This window comes from Elgaria multicarinata, chromosome 6 (assembly GCF_023053635.1).
Source record: "Elgaria multicarinata webbii isolate HBS135686 ecotype San Diego chromosome 6, rElgMul1.1.pri, whole genome shotgun sequence".
Taxonomy (NCBI): Eukaryota; Metazoa; Chordata; class Lepidosauria; order Squamata; family Anguidae; genus Elgaria; species Elgaria multicarinata.
The window spans coordinates 62,832,732-62,853,501 of NC_086176.1; the positions used below are offsets into that span (position 1 = coordinate 62,832,732).

A 20,770-nucleotide genomic window follows, 5' to 3' on the forward strand; every position below is an offset into this window, starting at 1 on the left:
GCATAGGATTGCTGGCAGCAGCGCAAGGGATACTCAGAAACTTCCAAGATTAGAGGATTCCACCTACTAGGCGGCAACCCGATAAGGTTGCACCTTTAATCATGTTACAAATGACTCATTTAAGATCAATTAAGAAGGAAAATTTAAGAACAAGGTCTTTGTTTATTGTTTATTAATTCCCATTTATTGTTTTATACTGTATGTTTTTATCTGTACGCCGTCCTGAGACCTTAATGATATAGGGCGGGATACAAATGTTTTAAATAAATAAATATTAAATTTGCAACTATTTTGAGAAGCATATAAGATCAGTGAGTGACACTGCTTCAGTCAGCCTTTGTCTTAGCTAACTCCCAAGATGTTTGTGAACATAAAATGGGGAAAACCCATAATCACCACCCTGATCTCCTAGGAAGACGTGTGGGATATAAATACAATATATACAGTCAATAAATGTTGTGTATTTCAGTATCTCCTGAAGTAACACCATTTTGTTGAGAAAGTTCCTCTGAGCTTTCTGTCCATTCCTGGCACAAATATGAGCCATTTGATTTTCCTCAGGGGCTTTACATTACCAACCATTTCTTAACGGATGAGGCTTGTGCTTCACAACTAAACTTATGCAAGCAAAGCAAGAACAAGCAGTCACAACCCATTTGCTCAGCTTGTTACAAGATGCCTTTCTTTCTAAAGAGAGGCAGGCCACAAGCAAGAGAATCATACAATTACCTCTGTAGGTCCAGTAAGGCTTTCGATTTAGCACCCAAAGCAACATAGCAAATGTCTCTTGAAAATCACTTTGTGATGTCATATGAAAGTTTGCTGTTTGAAGGGGGAAATTGCATGTCTAAAATAGCTCATTGGATTGTGGACAGATTGCTGTACCAGATGGACCTTTGGTATGATCAAGCAAAGCAATGTTTTTGACGTGCATCTCTTTTGTAATAAAGCTTTGGGACTTATATTGAACCTCCTAACTAAAAAAAGTTTCACTAATAACCCTTTCCAAAATATAAGGCTTCTTTAAGCATAGTTGAGTACTCTTTTTGAGTACAGTAGATCTTCTTGACTTAAACCCCCAGCATTCCTGACCATTGACCATGATTGCAGGGGCTTCTTGGATTTGGTCCAAAACACCTGGATATCTACCTTCTGCCCACCTGTGGTCTAGAATGATAGGGCTGAAGCCCCAGATACTTGCAATAGTGACCCCTATTCTCAAGGAAAAGAGGGGCTTGGAGGGTTATATTCTATTTGTTTATATGTGTCTAATATTACACATGTGTCCAAGAAACATATGTCAAAGGTTTTTAACCTAGCGTCAAGGTGCTCAGTGGCAGGAAGTGTGCAGTGATGCGAAGGCTGGACCTTGAGATGAAGTTCAGGGCTTTGCAACACAGCCTCCCCTCACCCACCCCCAATATAACCACTCAGAGAGTGACAGATGACAACATTGTGAGACATTAGCAAATAGGCCTACTGGGGCTGTTGCTGCTTGTCACAGCATATTTTTTCTTTTTTTAAAGGATGGTATTTAGCATTCTAGTGGGCTTGGCATGAGTATGAGTGAAGAGAGGATGGACTTTGCAAATTCTGAGAATAGGACCTTAGAAGATATTAATCAGTGTTGGTTTATTGGGGGTGGCTAAGCCTTGGCATGGAGGTTTTCCTTTTTAGGACTTTGGATCAGGTTGGTACATTGCGTGGGATGTTTGGGTTAAGAACTGAGCAGGAGGAAGGCCTCTGCGTGTTTTATAGGTCCCACACCCATTGCATAAGAGTGGAAACACCACCTGTTGTATACACCAAAAGGGAACATCCCATGTGTATTTGCTTTTACTTGGCGTACATTACCTAGTCAATGTGGAAGTATCTAGAGTTCAGCATTAGGAGCACACATTAGATGGTAGCAAAGCAAAGCTTCATAACATCGGTAGTACACATTATATTGCTTCTACTGCCCACTCTTTATTTTGAATTCTTAACATAGGCAAATCAGGTGAACACATTACTAACTTAAAGAGTATTTAGTGATTGTATGTGGAGTAGGATTGTATTCTAGAGTAGGTGTAGGCAACATTGTACCCTTGGGCACCAGCACTCCATTGGACACCTTTATTGGTGCCTGGTGAATTGCCCTACACCTCCTACCTATTTTTATGTTTTCAAAACAGCAAAATTTATTGGCAGCTGGGATCGCCTCAAAGTGAGGGCGCTAGCTGCTTGCATGTATTTTTCCCATGAATGCCTCTGAGCCACACATCGGGCGCAGCAAGATTCTTAGGAAATGAAGATGGTGGGTGGCTGCAGGCCAATGCTTTCATCTACAGTGCACCCAATTTGTGGTAGTGCCCAAGGCAGTTTTTTTAATTGCCAGATATGTCCATGGGCCCCAAAAGGTGGCCTACTCCTAGTTCTAGAGCAATTATCCAGCTGCCTTATGAAACCATAAAGAACCCTTTTTAGGGAAGGTCCAGTAACACCAAAGGCAGTACAATTACATAATTTAAATGTAATTTTAAAGTTTTCTAGGTTATTTCCCTGTATAGGTTTTCAATTAAAATTGCAAGACTGTGAATCACACTAAATATAAATATTACAGTTGGGCTGGATGATTGCAGATGAACATATCTAATGCAGTTGTAAACAGATACCCATGTTGGGTTCGATGTAAGTTTATGTTACTTAAAAGTTGCTTCATGATGCTTAAAAGCTGCTTCTTTCTTTGCACATCTAGTTCAGATGTTCCTCCATGTTGTCTCAAAAAGTCCTGAGAGGATGAAAGCATAACTTTGCTTCATGAATTACAACAGACTTAATGTTCATTAATTTCAAGGCAACTTTTTATTAGCTGCTAACCTGCCTAGGGGCAGCCAGTCCTTGAATAAAATCAATGGTTGTACTGCACAAACCCTCCATATCACCATAATAGAGATCTTAGGATTCTTAGATCTGTATATTAGATCTGTAACCTCTACCACCAATATAGAAAACTACAAAAAGGATAAAAGCAGAGGGAGATGGAAGGGTTTTTTGTCATTTTCCCAAATAGAAGTGACATAACACTCATCATGTAGACATGGGCAAGCTCTCCAAACCTTACCTTAGATTAACGCAGAAATGTGCCCAAATCATTAAAATTAAAAAGGAAGATCTGTCCCATCCCTAGCATCCCACTGCATGGGAAGGAAGAAGAAAGAGAACCAGGGTGTGGCAGAAAGAGAAATATGGTGACCTACTCACATTCAGCTCTGCCCCAACCCACTGCTAACTTTAGCCACAGTCATTGCTGACATGTGGACCTCAATAGAAATGTACAACCACTTACCCATGAGGGAATGTGGCCCGCAACAGAAAAAGGTTGCCCACCCCTGCTCTATAAGGACCAACTTGAAAGTGTTTATTTTCAAGGGGGTTAATGCATATATATGCAAAGAAGAAAAACAACAGGGTCAAAGCCAATGTACTTAATGTTATTACTATTTTACTCCATTCCAAACATGGATTCAGACTAAAATGGCAGAAATATTTTTGAAAAAAAGCAAAAATTAGTCATAATTGGGGAATACAGTTACAGCACACAGTGAAACCTCTTTACTTTTCATGACCAAAATACTACTTGCCTCCATTTGTCCACCTACCCTCATAAGGGCACCCATAATTAATTTGCCTTACAGGCTGTATTCAATACAATATTTCTTCATGACCAAGACCTATATTTGGAAGTAAATGTATCATATGTTTGAATTAAATGATCTCTAATTTCTAGATTAAAAACTGGTGAATTGCCGCTATTGTCAATCACATCAAACAATGATGATTGTCAGTTGGAATCAAATCCAAAGTGGTTGGGAGCATGCATGCATGAAAGGCAGCAGAAGTGTGCATGTACAATTCCAGTCTCCACACACAATCAATATGTTTATTGCTCAATCCACATATCATTGCAAGAGTCTCCACACACACAAAATGTAGTTTTGGAAAAAGTGCACAAAAGGTACAACTAAAGTGATCAAGGGGCTAGAGCAATTACTCTATGAAAAAGTTGCACCTGGGACTGTTTAGCTCAAAAAAAAAAAAAATGATAGAAATGTACAGATTTATACATGGTGTGTAGAAAGTAGATAGGGAGACTTTTTCTCCCTCTCTCATACTAGAACCCATAGTCATCCCATGAAGCTGATTGGTGGGAGATTTGGGACAGATAAATTGAAGTACTTCTTCACACAGTACATAATTAACTATGGAATTCACTACAATGTGTAGTGATGCCCATCAATTTGGATGGCTTTAAATGGAAATTTGACAAATTCATAGAGGACAAGGCTATCAATAGCTACTAGCCCTGACAGCTATATGCTACCTCCAGTAACAGAGGCAGTGTACCTATGTACAACAGTTGCTGGACAACACTGGGGTGGTGTGTGTGTGTGTGTGGTGCTATAGTGCCTGTGTCCTACTTGTAAGTTTCCCACTGGCATCTGATCGTCCACTGTGAACAGAATGTTGAACTAGATGGACCTTTGGTCTCACCCAGCATGGCTCTTATGTTCTTATAAGGGCCAGGAAAGCAGGTATTATTTCCTGGATTTGCTGCAGCAATTCCCAGAACAAAAGCTGCTGCTCAGGTTTAAAAAACAACTTGCCTTTGGTAGTGACAATTGCTACACCAAAACAGCAAGCTAATCTGAATGTGCATGTCCCTTTTCTGGATCCAAGCTTTGATGTTTGAATTCAGCTTTCTCCATGGTGCCTTCCAGAACTTTAGCTCCCATCAGGCCTGGCCAATATGCCCACTGGTCAGGAATTCTAGTTCTATTCCAAAACATCTGGACTGCACGAGGTTGGGAAGGCTGTTTGACATTACAGGGGCCCTACTGTTGTCATAATTGCATTCTAACTGAACAAACAATTGCTTAAGAAGCCACTGTGTAGTACCAAATCAGCTATCAGGCTCAGTGATAGAAAGGGAATGCCTTGCAGTGTTCTAATTTATAGAAAGTAATGGCTGCAGGGAAACAGCGGTCTTGATCAGGATAGCTGTGGGGAGGAGTGTCTTTGACTTCCCCACTACAGCAAGCCCATCCCAGGGAAGGTCATACTCTTCCCATCCTGAGAAACAGCTGTTTGGTGTGCTGGAAGGAGCATGATCTTTCCCAGTTTGGGTAAAAAGGGGTATGTCCTTCGCCACTGCCACCACTCTCCCCCCAAACATGAAAGAGCTTTTGAAATCAAGGATTAGACTGGTACCACCTCAGCTTTCAAAGGGCTTCTCTCTCCCTTGGTCTCAGTGTGCATGGAGGGGAGGTTTATGCCTCCTAGTCCCTGCACACTGAGATGTGGGTGGGTGGGGTGGAAGAGTACCTGTCTGCATAGCTTCTAACCCCATTGTTTGTCACCACATGTGGCCCTTGTAGTTTAAAATATGGATAGCAGGAACAGGTAAATGATCAAACCATGATTTCAAATCCTGGCATGTTCTCAAACTATAGCTTAAACCAGGGGTAGGCAACCTAGTGCACTCCAGGTATTTTGGACTGTAACTCACATCAGCACCAGCCAACACGGCCAATGGTGCAGGATCATGGGAGATGTAGTCTAAAACACCTGGTGAAAACCGGTTTTAAATAAACCACAGTTCCTTCAGTGCAAATATCAGGGGGAATTGGAATGTTTTACACTTCCCTTCACTGTAGCTTTTTTACAATATCAATCTACTATTGAGGTGGAAGAGACCCCTTTAAAATCCTAGCTGGAGACAAAGACATGATTTTATTTCAGAATAACTCCAGTTTAACAGAAAAAGTAGTTTTTATTGTAATCAGATTCCAAAAACAATCTAACACAAAAACTATAAGGGCACATTGGACCCCACAAAGTTAACAGTAGAGAAAGTAAAACAAAAATGCCTTAAGACTCCTAGTAAATAATGGAAAGGGTCCAATATACCCCAATAGCTTATTAGCACTCCCTTTCCACCAGCAGCATTATAAATAAGAAATCAAGTGTTGCAAATTTCCACTATGAGAGTTAACTCTTGTGTCAATATAAAGCTAACTTGGATCAGAATTTACACCCTAAGAAAACATTTACTCCTGTGATCCATTGGACATCCCTGCAGTGCTTTGTATATTTTGAACACAGGAATGTCCCAAATTGTTTTCTTTCTTTTTAACAAAACCTGAAAAATCTGCTCTAGTACTGTTGAAGGCATATAACTATGTTTAAAAAATGGAAGTTATGACATGGGCAAAATATTATGGAGATAGAATGCTTAAGCATTTTGTAGTTTCTCTTTTCAATTAATTACAACAGAGATAAATCAGATCCTTGATCCCTTAAGTCAGTTTATCATAAAACCAGAAAGTTCTAAACTCTTCCCTTGTTGTGCAAAGGGTGAGGGAGAAGTACACAAGCCTGAGGCACAAATATTTAATTTACTGTTCAGATACTAATAGGGGAAAAGCAAATCATGTAAAATTATTACTATCTTTAAAATGTCCTTCATGCTGTAGCATGTGTGTCTACATATAAAGTTCATAGCAACTATGGCATTTTGGAAGAATGAATCTCTGCATGACTGTTTATTTAAGCATGGGTGTTCAGGTACATAACAATATTACAGGATTTTAGTTATTCGCTTAAGAGCATTCTTCATGAAAACACTCATTCCCCCATTTTTCTAGAAGAAATGCAGAACTCTACTACACAATATTGGAATCTTGACAAACTTAAAAGTGCAAGTGAAAAAAGGTTATTAAATGATGCTACTAAAAATATAAATTTCCACCTTAAAATTCCTTAATATAAAAGTAAAAGTGACTATTTCAGTTGCAAGTAACAATTGTAATGCTTCAGTACAATTGGCTGTCTTGCACTTAAAATAGAAATTTCAGCAACTGAAAAATTAGGATTTGTTTTCTAAATACTAAAATGTAACTTTCCACATTGGTCTTTTGAATTCAGATGTGAAGGTCAACAGTATTTATAGAAACAAAGCTTTAAAACATACATTTTAAAATGGTCACAGCACTAAGACTCACAATCCATTCCTAAATACTTGTGCTGACTGTTTGTTATGCCAGTATCAATTTCCCTACAATCTTAGCACATCATTGTTGATGCCTTGGTACTGGTCCCACAATGGTCACGTGCCATTCTAAAGCAATTATTTGTTGGTGCAACATGTCTCAGGATTATGTTATTAAACATACGCCTTCCAGGCATGTGACTAAATATACATAGAACAAATTTAAACACGGTAGGATCTATTTACACTGAGTAGCCATTGTGACCTTATCACTATGACTAAAGATTTAGCGTGCAATCTGATGCATGTTTAGACAGAAAAAACTCCGACAAGTCCCAGCCTTCCTCAACCAGCAATGTCAGCTGGAGAATGCTGGGAGTTGTAGGTGTTCCTTTCTATCTAAACATTCATAGCGTTGTGCCTTTAGACTTTTGGCTACGATCAATGTAATATCAATTCATTTACACTTATGCATAAGGGAAATTAAAATCCACTGCATTCAAACAGCTACCCTAGTTCTTAAAAATGCTGCCCTGCATGTCTTCTCTGCAATAGTAGTATATGTTATTGCACAAATTTAAATTACAAGTTAAGTGCTTAAAAATACTCTTAACTACTGTTTCGAAATAAATCTGCTAAAATTACATTATATAAAATTTACAAAATTTTAGTTTTAAAAGTGTCCTGAGAATATTACAAAATTCATTATACAAGCCCTTCATTTTTGTTTTATTTATAGCACTCATTCCCAGACAAAATTGTTTTACATAAAATTGAATTTATACTGTTTTTCACAAAATATTTTAGCAAAAAGTATATCACTTGCATTTGAGTAACCAGTCTTATCTAGTTTTATGTATTTTTCAAGCTTTCTACACGTCTAAAGTAAAAGAGTAATAAAACAGTTTACATTACATGGGCTGTTTTAGCACATACAAAATGTTGAAGGCTTTGTGCATTTTTATATTTTGGTCAAAACAGATAACATATAATATTTTTACATTTTGGCAAAAAGAAACCTCAACCTCTTACTTCAGTTTTTTTCAGGTACAAATCTATAGTATATATCGCACATTAGAATAGTAATTTCCTTTTGCAACATTTTCTAAATTTGTTTGCATCAGAAAGGTAATTACAAAGCTTAAATGCTATGTTCTGGGTGCTGGAAAAGTCAGCATCTTTGGGCTAAATGAAAACAAATTCACTGGAAAGAGTAAATAGCATTATTCGTCTATTTTCTTTTAATTTACTGATACTTTAAACATACAGAATTTTATAAAAGAAAGATTTGCATTTAGTATCCTATGCAACACATTCCTATACTTCATTCTATCAACACGAAAGCTTCATGTATTAAATTTTTTAATATAATTCTTAAAACAGTTTTATGAGGGAGATATTCACACAATATTTGCATATTTTTAATCAGGGCTCAGTTAAAAATATATATTCTGTATATCTTGGTTTAAGGAAAAGACTGCCATCCTGATAGCAGTCATTCAAGCATGGGCAGTTCCAAGAAAAAGGTTTATCCTTCAGTTCTTCCTCTGTAGGAGGAGTTCAAATTGCAACAGCGATCAACTTAAATCCCAGGAACTGGGTATCAATGGTGGCTCAACTATTAGAATGTCTTCCTCCATAAAATCCCAGTACAGCCTAGGTGAGTTTTCTTATTTTACACAAATACAGTCCATATTCATAGCTAGCTAGGAATTTGGCAACAGATAGTTTTCTTTATCAGGCTAAGCAAGGTAACATCATAAGGCTTCCTTATGGAATGGTCTTTAGAGAATAAATGGAAAAGACCACGCTCACGTACATGGGATTAGGCATTACCAAAATTAAAAACACAGAACAGTTCAGCAATACACATTTTATAAATATTTACTGAATTGTCTCAGATTGCTTTTAGGCGAAATCAGAAGGAACTTATTAATCTTTAAGGCATCAGTGCATCAAGGACTAAAGCTCCAAGAAATAAATAGAAACATCAGAAAATGTTATTGTGGTATTATCTGTACAACCATCAACATACTTTACATTTGTTAGCCGCTTGTAAAATATATTCCATTATTAACACCGCTTTAAAGCATAAGTTTGACATCAGTTTTCAACACTTCACTAAATGACTTAAATCGATCAGGCAAAATTCTCATCTTTACAGTCCCATCTGCTCCACATGAGAATATGTGATTTGCTGGTCCTGTCTCAATCTGCATGACGCCTGTCCCAAGATTTCTGAAAATAGACTGTCGAGAATGTTCATTGATGAAAGTATGAAGAAGACTGAAGTTAGACAGACTCCATACCTAAGAAACACAAACAGAAGTAAAATCAATGTGTTAGATTTTTATTTACGTATTTTTCTTGAGTTTTGTTACTGTTTGGTTATAGTAGCTTTTAACACACACACACTGATAGAACGCCTCTCCTGACATGAACCTACCTGTACACTGCACTCAACATCTAAAGTCCTCCGAGTGCCTACTCCGAGGGAAGCTCGGAGGGTGGCAACAAGAGAGAGGGCCTTTTCTGTGGTGGCCCCCCAGGCGCCGATATTGTTATCTTTTCGACGCAAGGTCAAGACTTTTCTCTTCTCCCAGGCATTTAGCAATATGTAATTAGCCTGGGTTTGTATGTTTTTGTGGTTTTAAATTGCATGTTTTTGTGATTTTAATTTTTTGTATATTGTTTTTATCCTATGTAAATCGCCCTAAGAGCCTCAGCTATGGGGCAGTATACAAATGTAAAAATAAATAAATAAGAAAAGGCAGGGTATAAATAGCTTAAAATAAATAATTAATATTTAAGACAATACTAAACAAGCCAAGGCTAAGTATAAACAAGAGAATAAAACTTCAAAGACACATATTTCTCAGGAAATGATATAATGAACACCTAAAAATATATATACTTAAAAAATTATAATAAAATTGACTTATACAATGTGTTACCTTTATATTTCCTTCTGCAGATCCTGTAACAAAATATTCTTCTGTAGGATCCACAGCAATTGCTTTAACTGGAGAATCATGACTCTGGAAAAACTGCTGTTGCTGCTTTTGGCGAAGATCTATTAAACAGGTATAGCCCTTTCTGCCACCTGATATTAATAATTGATGCTTCGGGGCATATGCTAGGACAGTTGCTCCAGTATCATGACAGGTAAAGGCTGAAATCCGAAGGAAAGTAGACCACTATTGAATTACTATTGAATTTCTGTCATTTGACAACTTAAGCAGTGGAAGAGGTTTGTCAGAAGCATGCAAGATCGGTGTGGTTAGCTATGGAATAAACTTCCACTAGAAGCTCCCCTCCTCTCTCCTAAGTTAGTGGTTTATCATTTACTCCAGACCACAGGATCTAAATTCCCATTGTCTTCCTCTTCCCTGATATAAGGAACACTGCAAATACACAATGCTCATGAAGACTAGTTACAGGATGCCACGTTTTTCCATTCCTACGCAGACAGCTTTTGGGCTTGCATTACAACAGATGCATCTAGAGAATCACTTCTGAAACCAATAATAGCAAGACAAATGAAACAATACATGCATAATATGTTTTACATAGTTGCAGCAGAGGTCCCCTAATAATATGTTGTCCTATGATCTCTAGCACAAGTTTCTACGATGTATTGGCCAGTTTTATCTATTGTCTTGATTGCGCATCCAATGAATAGTATGATCTGTTAGAACAAGCCTAAACGTATTACAAGAATGTAACTGTAGACTATAATCATTATTTTCTAGAAGACTCATGAACAATGCAATCAACCTTATGGGAAACGTTACAATTATCTGACATCTTAAAAGTCCATCTACATATAAATCTGTAATTTAAACACTAATTTATACATTTAAACTTACCATGCACTAAACTACTGGAAGGTGCGACCAAAGTATCCCACAGACAAATATTTCTAAAAAAGATTTTTAAAAAATACCAATGTTATTTCTAACCTAAGTTACATAATGATAATAGCTCATTTACATACAAACTGTGGGTTGATTTACCAATGCATGTTTTAATAACTAGAATTAAATAATTAAGAATGAATATCTAGAATAATTGAGGGCCTCTGGAAAAGCATGGGAGGTAGTGCTAGGGCTGAAAAAATCCTTCAAATATGTATCTGACCCAAACATGTCGAAAGTAGCTAATTAATGTGCCATACGGGATGCTGAGCCCACCATGGCCTCTTACCCTGGCCTATGTTGGAGCAGCCATCCCATTAAATGCAGATGCTCCTCAAATTGAATTTACTTGTGTTCTTCTAATATGTTGTGAACCACTGAGAGAGCTTCGGCTATTGGGTGGTACAGAAATGTAATAAATAAATGCAGCCTTTTCAGAGATCCTAGCTCCCAGTTGAATGGAGAGAGGGAGAATCTTGCCTTCTCCATAGCATGTTTACCCAGAATCCATCACTTTCCATTAAAGTCACAACAGAATGAATCTGTTGTCTCCACTGTGCCTGCTTAAAGCAAAGTAACAAGCACTCACCATACTACGTATTTCTCCTTTTTACTCTGCTCCAACGGTGAGCAACAACAAATCTGCACAGTTTTAAAATATGTGAGCTACAGATGCCATAATGATTTCTGTAATGGGTAAAATTTGCCTCTACAGAAGTTTCAATTCAATGTTAACTTCCCGAAGAAAACTATGCTAAATAAATCTAGGTACTACAATGCAAATGTTAGGCAGCTAAAATATCTTTCACACGAAAAACTTTTTAAGTACAGCTACTTGGTTACTATGGGTTGTATCCAATAGAGGCTTTGTGCTAGCAGAAAGAACTTGTGTGTGCAACTTGATTTTTACCATTTTCCCTCTACATCCACTGCACCCCCACCCCATGCCTTCTAAAAAACTGTTCTTGAGGAATGGGTGATCCTCTGTAATAGTATGGGACATAGTGTGGCGTGAGGATTGGTGGAAAACTAGTACTTCTGCCTTGTGAGAGGAAGCACCTTCTCCACAAAGGCCCCATTGGATGCAGTCCATAGTAATCAGGAACTTTTCATTTATACCAAAGTTTACCACTATGAACTTGGAGCAGATTTTAGTACCTGTTATCAGTAGACTGCCCAGCTGTGGCGATCAAAGATGAAGAACTGACGAAAACAAAATCACTGGCTGTTTTGTTATGGCATTGCCATGTCTGAAAATTACAATGGATAATAAGTAAAAACAGAAACAAGATGAATAAATGATTTTATTTTACAAATTTGCATTAGAGGCTATAGTATAAGAGGCAAAATGTAGGTGATATCTTACCCTATTTCTTCGATTCTAAGACACGCTTTTTCCCATATAAACTTCTCTAAAAATGGGGTGCGTCTTACAATCGTGGGTGTGTCTTAGGGTTTTTTTTTCTGTTGGTGGTACTGAAATTAGTGTGCGTCTTACAATCGATGGCGTCTTACAATCGAAGAAATATAGTATGTCAATTCCAGTTCCAAGAGTAGGTAAAAGTTCAGGTATGCCCAATTCCCCCCCCCCAACTCTTTTCATTGCACAGCAGAGCTTCATACTGCTGCACCAAGTACTTTTGAAAGCCCTTCAGTTTCAGAAGGAATTTGCCATTTGGCATGATGGCAGGGTTACTGTTAGAGGAGCACAAGCACAATACCCTCTTGGCTGCATAAAGTTGTGTAGCTATTTGAATCCATGTTAGTTTACAAATTTCAAATGACTCCACAGAGTTTGTTAAAATTGTGGGGAAATTTCTGAAACAACTCTCCAACAGAAAAATTAAAGCTTCTTTGTTTGGGACTCTTTTTCCTACTGAAAATAATACAAATAAGACTTGGAAAGTAACTGCAATTTTTCAATTCTACAACCATTTATTTCAAGGTACATGTGTGCAGTGTAGAAGGGAATATTCAGCTAAGAATATAAACAGCATTTAAACAAAGTTTGGACTTAAATGTCTGGTACTAGAGAAAAAAAGTTTGAAAAAGCAAATTCTGGCTCACCAGGTATGGTTTGGGTATGGTTCCATTATGTAGGCAACGTTTCCAGTTTGTCTGATACAGATTTATATATCCATCACCATCAACGATCCCAAACTGGAAAATAATTAAAGGTATTTCATTCAAATATTAATATAAGCAATACCAAAACATAACGTTCATACTATCTGGTTCCTTTATACTTAACCTATACCTTGCACATTCTTCTAAAGGCGTGCCCATATATTAAAATGTACTACATATACACTCTGCAATGGAAAGAGTAACCAGAGTATTCCACAGACACAGATTTCTAAAAACTCTAATCTAGTAGCTCCTAGCATATCCTGGAAGTCTGAGGTGCAAACAGAATTCACACCAACAACAGCATCCTCATTCACTTCTGTGACACAGTCAACATATCCCCATTGTGCAAGGGGTGCTTTTCCAACACTTAAGTGAGTTATCCCCCAAAGCTAACAAATTGGGGCTAAAAGGTCAAGTGAAAGGAAATTTGTGTCTTCTTGAGGTCCATAGTTCTGCAAGTGGGGACAGTGAGTAGTCTTCCTTTATAGTTAGTCATAAATTTGAAGGAGAATCCCCATGGTATGGGGTGCCTGTTTCCCTCAGCTTTTCTATGAATGCTTTAATGAGTCTTCTTCTTTACAGTATCCTCAAGCGTATATCGTGGTTATAATTGCAACTAATTGTTTTTATAATGAAAGTCTTGGGAGATTCAAGAGTACCTGAAGTACTCTCTATTTTTGTTGCTATTTCTCATACTGGAAGATTATGTCCAGTGGCTGGCCACCCTGTAGGTGTCATTGACCTAATGCTCCATGAACCCTCTTAATATTGTACACAGTTACTTTGAATTCTAGATTTAAATTAGTCAGTCACTGAATTACAAAAGCCTGCATCTCGTCTCCCTCCCCCACCCCAAAACTGGCAGGCCTTGTACCCTATTATAACAGTGATTCATCTCCTCATCACTTCTATGCACAATTGTAGCTCTTTCATTATTTTAGCCAGCTTTTGTGTTTTCAGCTTGTTTTCTAGACTGATGCTTGCCGTTTCTGGTATCTGTGATTTTTTTCAATATCATGTTCAATTTTGCTTCCGTGGAGAAAGTGCCACTGCTAAAGCTGTTGTCTAGTTTATAGCCAGATAGTTCTTTGGTTTCTGGCTAAGCACAGTAATGTCAGTTGAACTTAATGGAGTGCTAGTCAGATTGGTACCATTTCTTGTCTTTGAGCTGTCTTTCACCATGACAGCTCCTCCCTCTTCACTCAAATACTACAAGCTATCAGATCTGTCTTTGGTAAGAGGGCAAAGGGATTTTTTTTTGTAATGCCTGTTCACTTTCTGCTGCATCCCTTTCTTAAATCTTGTAATTTTGCGTTAAGGTATTGGTATCAGAGTTACCCTAATCTAACAGGAACCAGTGAGTTGCACACCTGCTGTGCTATGCCACCATCCTGTCCTTTAACAAGCGTCACTATAACGGTATTATAAGTACTGACATTTTAAAGGCCTGTTTCTGTGCTGTGGTACAGAACATTTAAGGCTAGCTGATATCTTTTGAACTATATACAGACTAAACTCTAAACCTAGCACGAAGCTTTGTTCAAATTCACAGGCTAGTCTATTATGCTGACAGTTGCATCAGAATGGAAGTGGAACCACATTTCTAAACTCACGCATTGTTTCCAGTCTCTATATATCGGTGATCAAAGACACAAAAGGAAGCGTCATGCTGCACATGAAGAAGCGGTATAGATTTTGCTTCTGTTCCTTTTGATAATTAGATACACAGGCTGTTTGCAGTTTCTGAGCAGGACATATACAAGTAAAAACGGGAAGGCTTACAAATTTCATAGATTAATCTAATATTGTCCAATCCAGACAAACACAAAAGGAAAAAAAAAAGCTGTATATTTTTTTACTTATATTTGTAAATATTTGAGAGTGCTTCAGTTAAGTGAATCGTAGGGGTTGAACACAGATCTGCCTTCTGCAAGAGGAAGGGCTTTGCTTGTGTAAGGTTTCCCCACCCAATTTGGGGGGATTCTCCGCGCCCCCCACTCACTCCATTTAGCAGAAACTCCTGATTCTCTCTGTAGCATTTTTTAGGGGGACTGGAGGGTCTGTTGTGGGAAGGAGGCAGCGGGGAAGGCCACTTCCACCAGTGCAGTTGATCCAGTGTAAATCTGGATCCAACCATAGAAATATAGCGACTAAACTAACACTTTTTACCCTACAAGAGAAAAAATGGGCACTACCTTATTGCCTTGATAATTGAATCTCATCCGTGTAATCCTGGAGTTGCCACCAGACCGGAAACATGTAATTTGTTGAGAATGGCCCCACTCAAACATTCTCACACTGCCATCCTGAGCACCTGTCAAATCTGCAATAGAGAAAAAAATTCACCAATACTTTTTTTTAATTGCTGAATCAAGGATATATTTAAAACTATTGTAAGGTCTAGTTTCAACCTTAAATAACTAAGATGAAACCACCTAAAGTTTGGAGAGGTGTGTTCATGTGCATATAAGTCCTGCTCCCTGAGTCCCCTGCATACCTGGCTTCCTATTAGATCTTCGCGTGTTGAGTGCGAAGATCTGAAAATGGTACTGTAAGTACATTCAGCTGAATGCACTTACACAGACTTCCACACTCAATGTGTGAAAGTCTAACTGGGTACCGGCACTCTGTGACAGGGAACTTATATGCATGTCCACGCTCCCCTCCACAATTTGATCTTATACTTGAACAGGCAAATGCCTGAATAGGTTTCCTCCTCCTTTCTCCCTGCCCAGCAGACTGGCAGGATAGAATAGATCTCTCTTGCCAGATAGGCCTACACTGATTGCATGCAAAGGGCTTTTGAAATTAGGCCAAGGGCTGCAGGTTGCTCACTCCTGATCAAGAAGCACACTGCTCTATAGATTACTAGCATAATCAAAAGTTAGGAAGTTGTTAGAACACTCTCGCATGATTACTCACGGAGTAAGTAACAAAGACTAAGAGCTGGTTATTTGTAATTTGTCTTTCTTGATCAGCAAGTTACATTAAAGCAAGGCTAGGCAAAATATCTTGTGGCCTTCCAGATATTTTGGCCTACAACTCCTACCATACTAGCTAGGATAGCTGAGGGTGAGGGATGATAGGAGTTGTATACAAGAACATCAGGAGGGCCACAAGTTGCCCATCCTTGCTTTAAAAGGTTTAGTAGGATATTGAACTAATTGCAGTCTTGTAAAATCAAACGATACTGCATCAAAGATTGCTGCAATAATCTGTATTATTTCAAAACACACTACATTTCAAAGAGGAGTTTCAACTTCTAGAACATTACTTGAAGAAACCAAGGTTGGGATCCAACCATCCACCCACTGTAAAACAGAGGAATTCTTTTAAAAGCCTACGTTGCACTAATTCTTTCAGGAAAGATAAAGGCTCTAATCCAGAGATCTTTGAACTGGTGGACGCAGTTCGCCTTGATGACTCTGATTAAGCATTGTAAGGGAATTCAGTGGTGAAAGGCACTACATTAAATCAGTGTCCCCCCAACTTGTGATCCATACTGTCAAAAACATAAAACGCCAACCATCCAAAAAGTTTGGAATCCCTTCTCATAACATCTTGTAAATTAAATTGTCTAGGAAAAATAGTACACACACACACACACATTTCAGTATATGCTGGTTATGTGGAAGAACTAAGTCTACTCCTTCATCAACTTGCCTGTGCACACTGAGGTCATCTTTAGAAGTCTCCTCTGGATGCCCTGCCATTTGACCTAAGACAAATGGTGACTTGGGAGACTGCCTTCCTGGTTATTCCACCTTGTTTATGAATTCTCTCTCTCCACAAAGGCATGTCTGGGACCTATTATGATAGATGTCTTTTTGCCACCAGAAAACCCCTTTTTATTTTCCCACGCATTTTAAATTGTGAGATTACTCTAATGCTGTTTTATCTGCTGTTTTAATCTTCTTTATTCTATTGTTTTAGTTTTTCTCTTATTTTCTACTATTAAGTTTTTATCATTGTTACTTCTTCATATTGTGAGCCACCCTGGAAATATTCATATTGAAGAGTGGGATATAAATCCATAAACTAAATATATAGTTCAGTAGTACTGTTGAAATCTATAGCTCTTCAGCATGCAGCTAAGTGCTTGCATTCCAGATTTCACTGAGCCTTAGGGCTGATTAATAAAAACTATGGCCCAGTTGGCATAATACACTGGGCTCACCATGAGTTATTTAAGATGTGATGCATGCCGGGCAGTATTTGCAACCACAGATGTCATTGTGGCATGCCGTCTGAACTCAGCCATCAGGGGTTATGCAAGGGTTGTAGTAGCCCCCTCATCTCAACATTTAACTCTAGACAATATCAGATTTCTCACCTTCTTTTCTTCATGTTTTTTTTAAACAAGTGCTGCTTTTCTTTGCTAGGATTCTTTAAACATATTTGCTTTATACTGGTTTAAGCCCAAGAGTACAAAACTTACAATAAGGTAGTGTTGGGTGGGAAGCCATTCTGCGGACATTATTGATAGCCTTCTTGATCATCTGTTAAATGTACAAAATAATATAAGTAAATCATAAAGTTAATCAAAACCCTACTGAATGAAAGTAATTATTGATGCAAAGTGCAGACTACCATGTTTGCTTTCCTTTGTGAGTTTTGGGCTGAAATATGGATGGAGGTCAATGAAAGTTAAATCCTTCCCTCAGCATTAGCTCACATTTAGTATCAACAAGAATGTAACCCAGGTGTGTGAAAGTTTTTGTTCCATAGCTCTATGGTTCCCAACAGAGACACTCTAGACTGCAATCTTACCTCTTTTCTTGCCAATTCCTTTCTGATTCCATTAAATTTATTGGAATATTCCTGTATATTGTAAGGTAAGTAAGACAGAGGCAGAAGCAGAAGCATGTGAGAGAGAGGCAAACAAACTTACAAAAATTAAGTAGGAATGAAGAAGTTAGGTTTTGCATTTAATCAATCACAGAAAATGTAGGAGTGAAGTATTGACATTAATTAGAAATTGATTTAACTATCTAGCCCTTGGATAAAGAGCACATATTGCAGTAGATGCTAAGGTATGAACAAAGACATGAGTTATGTTCATAGTGCATGTATTTTTAAGAAGTTTCCTAAATAAAATGGAAATTGTACAATACACGTATTTGTAATAGTCTCATTTTAATATTCTTGAGCTTAGCTATACATTTTAGAGAAAAGCTAAAGCTATGTGAACAAAATGCTGAGGAATTACCATTGGCAACTGAACCAGGAAATATTTTCCATGACCAATGCTTATTTCTATATCAAAGTTTAGTTATAACATAATTTAAATATCCAACATTGTCCAATATTGTGCATCTGCTTTTGCCTTTCTGGAGTAATATCTGAAGGGAGAACTCAACATTTCTCCAGCATGGACTGTGTGAGTCCTCGCCACATCTCAATGTGAGGAAAATGCCCAAATTCCCCCCTACAGATGTTACATCAGAACACATAAATTGGAAGTGAAAATCCTCTTGTGCAGCCTGATCATATCCAATTGGTTTGCAAGTTAAAGCATATGGTTAACATTATGCATAGGGTTGCAACTTTAGTTGACATACATACAGCATGTTACTGTTCAAAAAGCTATTAGAGGTAATTAGGGCATTTATTTATTTATTTATTTATTTATCATATTTATACCTCGCTCCTTAGCCAAAAAATGGCTCTCGAACCGGCTTACAATCAGCAAAAAAGTCAATTGTTCTCAGGCATCTTTAAAATCTGTATGGGAAGTTAGGGTTGTTTCTAATAGTATTTCTTCTCTCACAAAAGGGCTCTTTGCTCCAATGAAGGCTTCTGTGAATCGAAGGGGAGAAGGAGATGACCTTTTTCCTGCAGTCCCATGCACTACTGTTCCAAAGGCTCTCTCAACCCAATAGAGCAGATTGGGATGGGGTGAGGTAAGCAAAATCTCCCCCCTCCCCTTCTGTTTATGGATTGAAGAGCCTTCCCGTGAGAAGAGGAATAAAACTGGATACAACCCTTGATGTATGCTATTTTATTTTTGCTTTAGTTCCTACTAGAAGCAAAGGCAATCTAAATACAAAAATAAAATGACCAATTATCCAAACCCCCTAAGTATATGCCAAAGCCTGTCATTGTAATTGTATTCATTTGTTCTGCTTTTCTTTTGATGATTCACCGAAGTACAGATATTGTCATTTTTCCTCCATAAGGAAATAATAGGAATTATTGAGATTTCTAAATTATATCCAGTCTGGGTCTAAAAACACATAATAGATTATAGGTAGGTTTCTTTTTAAAATGAAAATAAATCGAACATTTTAAAATGAAAGCATATGAATATTCCTGGTACAGTTGGATTGTTGTACATATATGAAGTGATACTGGCTCCTATTAACTGAGTTGATGTTCTGACTAAGAATATATGAATGAATGGTTCTAAGTACTAGAGTGTGAAAACAAGCAAATGTTTTCTGGTGCACTTTTTTTTTCCAAGGAGAGTTTTTTTCCTAGCAAAGTTGGTTTAGTTCAAAAACAGTTGGTCTTGAACTAAAACCTCATACTGGCTCTATGGGCAGGAAGAACCAATAGCCACAGGTAAATGAGGCAAGGTCCCAGCCAAGAGATGGTCATTGGCAGAAACAGCAATGGACTGAGACATAGGAACCTGAGTGAAAAACAGGTGGGAAAAGATGTGAGGAAAAGACAAGAACACAGAATTGAGGCGGGGCCAATAACAGAAATTTATTTATTTTATTTATTGAATTTTTATACCACCCAGTAGCCAAAACTCTCTGATCTATTGCCTCCAATCGCATCTCTGCCAGAAACTCACTATATGATCTTAGGCAAGTGTGGTGTAGTGGCTGAAGTGTTGGACTGGGAGCTGGGAGATCCAGGTTCTAGTCCCCACTAGGCTATGGAACCCCACTGGGTGACTTTGGGCCAGTGACAGACTCTCAGCCCAACCTACCTCACAGAGTTGTTGTTGTGAGGATAAAATGGAGAGGAGGAGGATTATGTATGCTGCCTTAGGTTTCTTGGAGGAAAAAAGGCAGGATATAAATGCAATAATAGTAATCATCACCACCACCACCACCACCACAGTCTCAGCCCTAACTCTGTCTGCAAAATGGGCATAATAGCAATCTATTGTACAGATATATTGTAATGATTACATTAAGGGAACATATGTGAAGTATTCTGAACAGTCTAAAGCATTATAGTAATGATGATGGAGGAGCAGGAAGAGTGTGTTAGACAATAAAGAATACTAGCTGGGAACCAGTGTTACTGCAGGAAGGACTAATTAGGCAGAGGAAGGGAGGAAAAGCAGACTGAAGATACACCAAATGGCAGAGGCATAAGGGCTGTTCACACAAAATGACAGTCCATTGTGAGTTATTTAATCCATGGTGAGGCTCGGGTCACAATTTTGAATATGCAACTACCACTCGGGTTGTTGTGCCAATGCAAACCCGTTAAGCATGGGTTATGTGATGGTTAAACAACACTTGCATAAACCTTGGTTTCGTTTAACTCTCATATAACTCATGCTTTCCAGGTTCATAAAGAACGACAAACGCCAAGTGGGGGTTGCATATTCAGCTTGGTGCCCTCAGGCACCATAGCTCATCACAGCACGTTGTCTGAACCCAGAAAGGAAGGACCAATGAAAACGTGTGACTACGGACAATCATCACACAAGGCTGAATTATCTTGTTTC

General features: G+C 38.1%; 1 protein-coding gene across 2 annotated transcripts in view; it reads right to left on the reverse strand.

The window, feature by feature from the left end:
* Positions 1-5,792: 5,792 nt before the first annotated feature.
* DMXL1 (Dmx like 1) overlaps positions 5,793-20,770 on the reverse strand; it is an 89,204-nt gene continuing 74,226 nt past the window's right edge. Inside the window, exons 38-45 of one of the 2 annotated variants that reach the window (XM_063129492.1) lie at positions 17,848-17,898; positions 17,516-17,576; positions 15,273-15,400; positions 13,015-13,107; positions 12,106-12,197; positions 10,900-10,952; positions 9,985-10,202; positions 5,793-9,339 (exon numbers count right to left, since the gene is read on the reverse strand). In XM_063129492.1, the coding sequence (XP_062985562.1) occupies positions 9,115-9,339; positions 9,985-10,202; positions 10,900-10,952; positions 12,106-12,197; positions 13,015-13,107; positions 15,273-15,400; positions 17,516-17,576; positions 17,848-17,898 (921 nt within the window). In that variant the 3' untranslated portion in view covers positions 5,793-9,114. The remainder of the gene's footprint in view (positions 9,340-9,984; positions 10,203-10,899; positions 10,953-12,105; positions 12,198-13,014; positions 13,108-15,272; positions 15,401-17,515; positions 17,577-17,847; positions 17,899-20,770) is intronic. The other variant, XM_063129493.1, reaches the window with a different exon arrangement.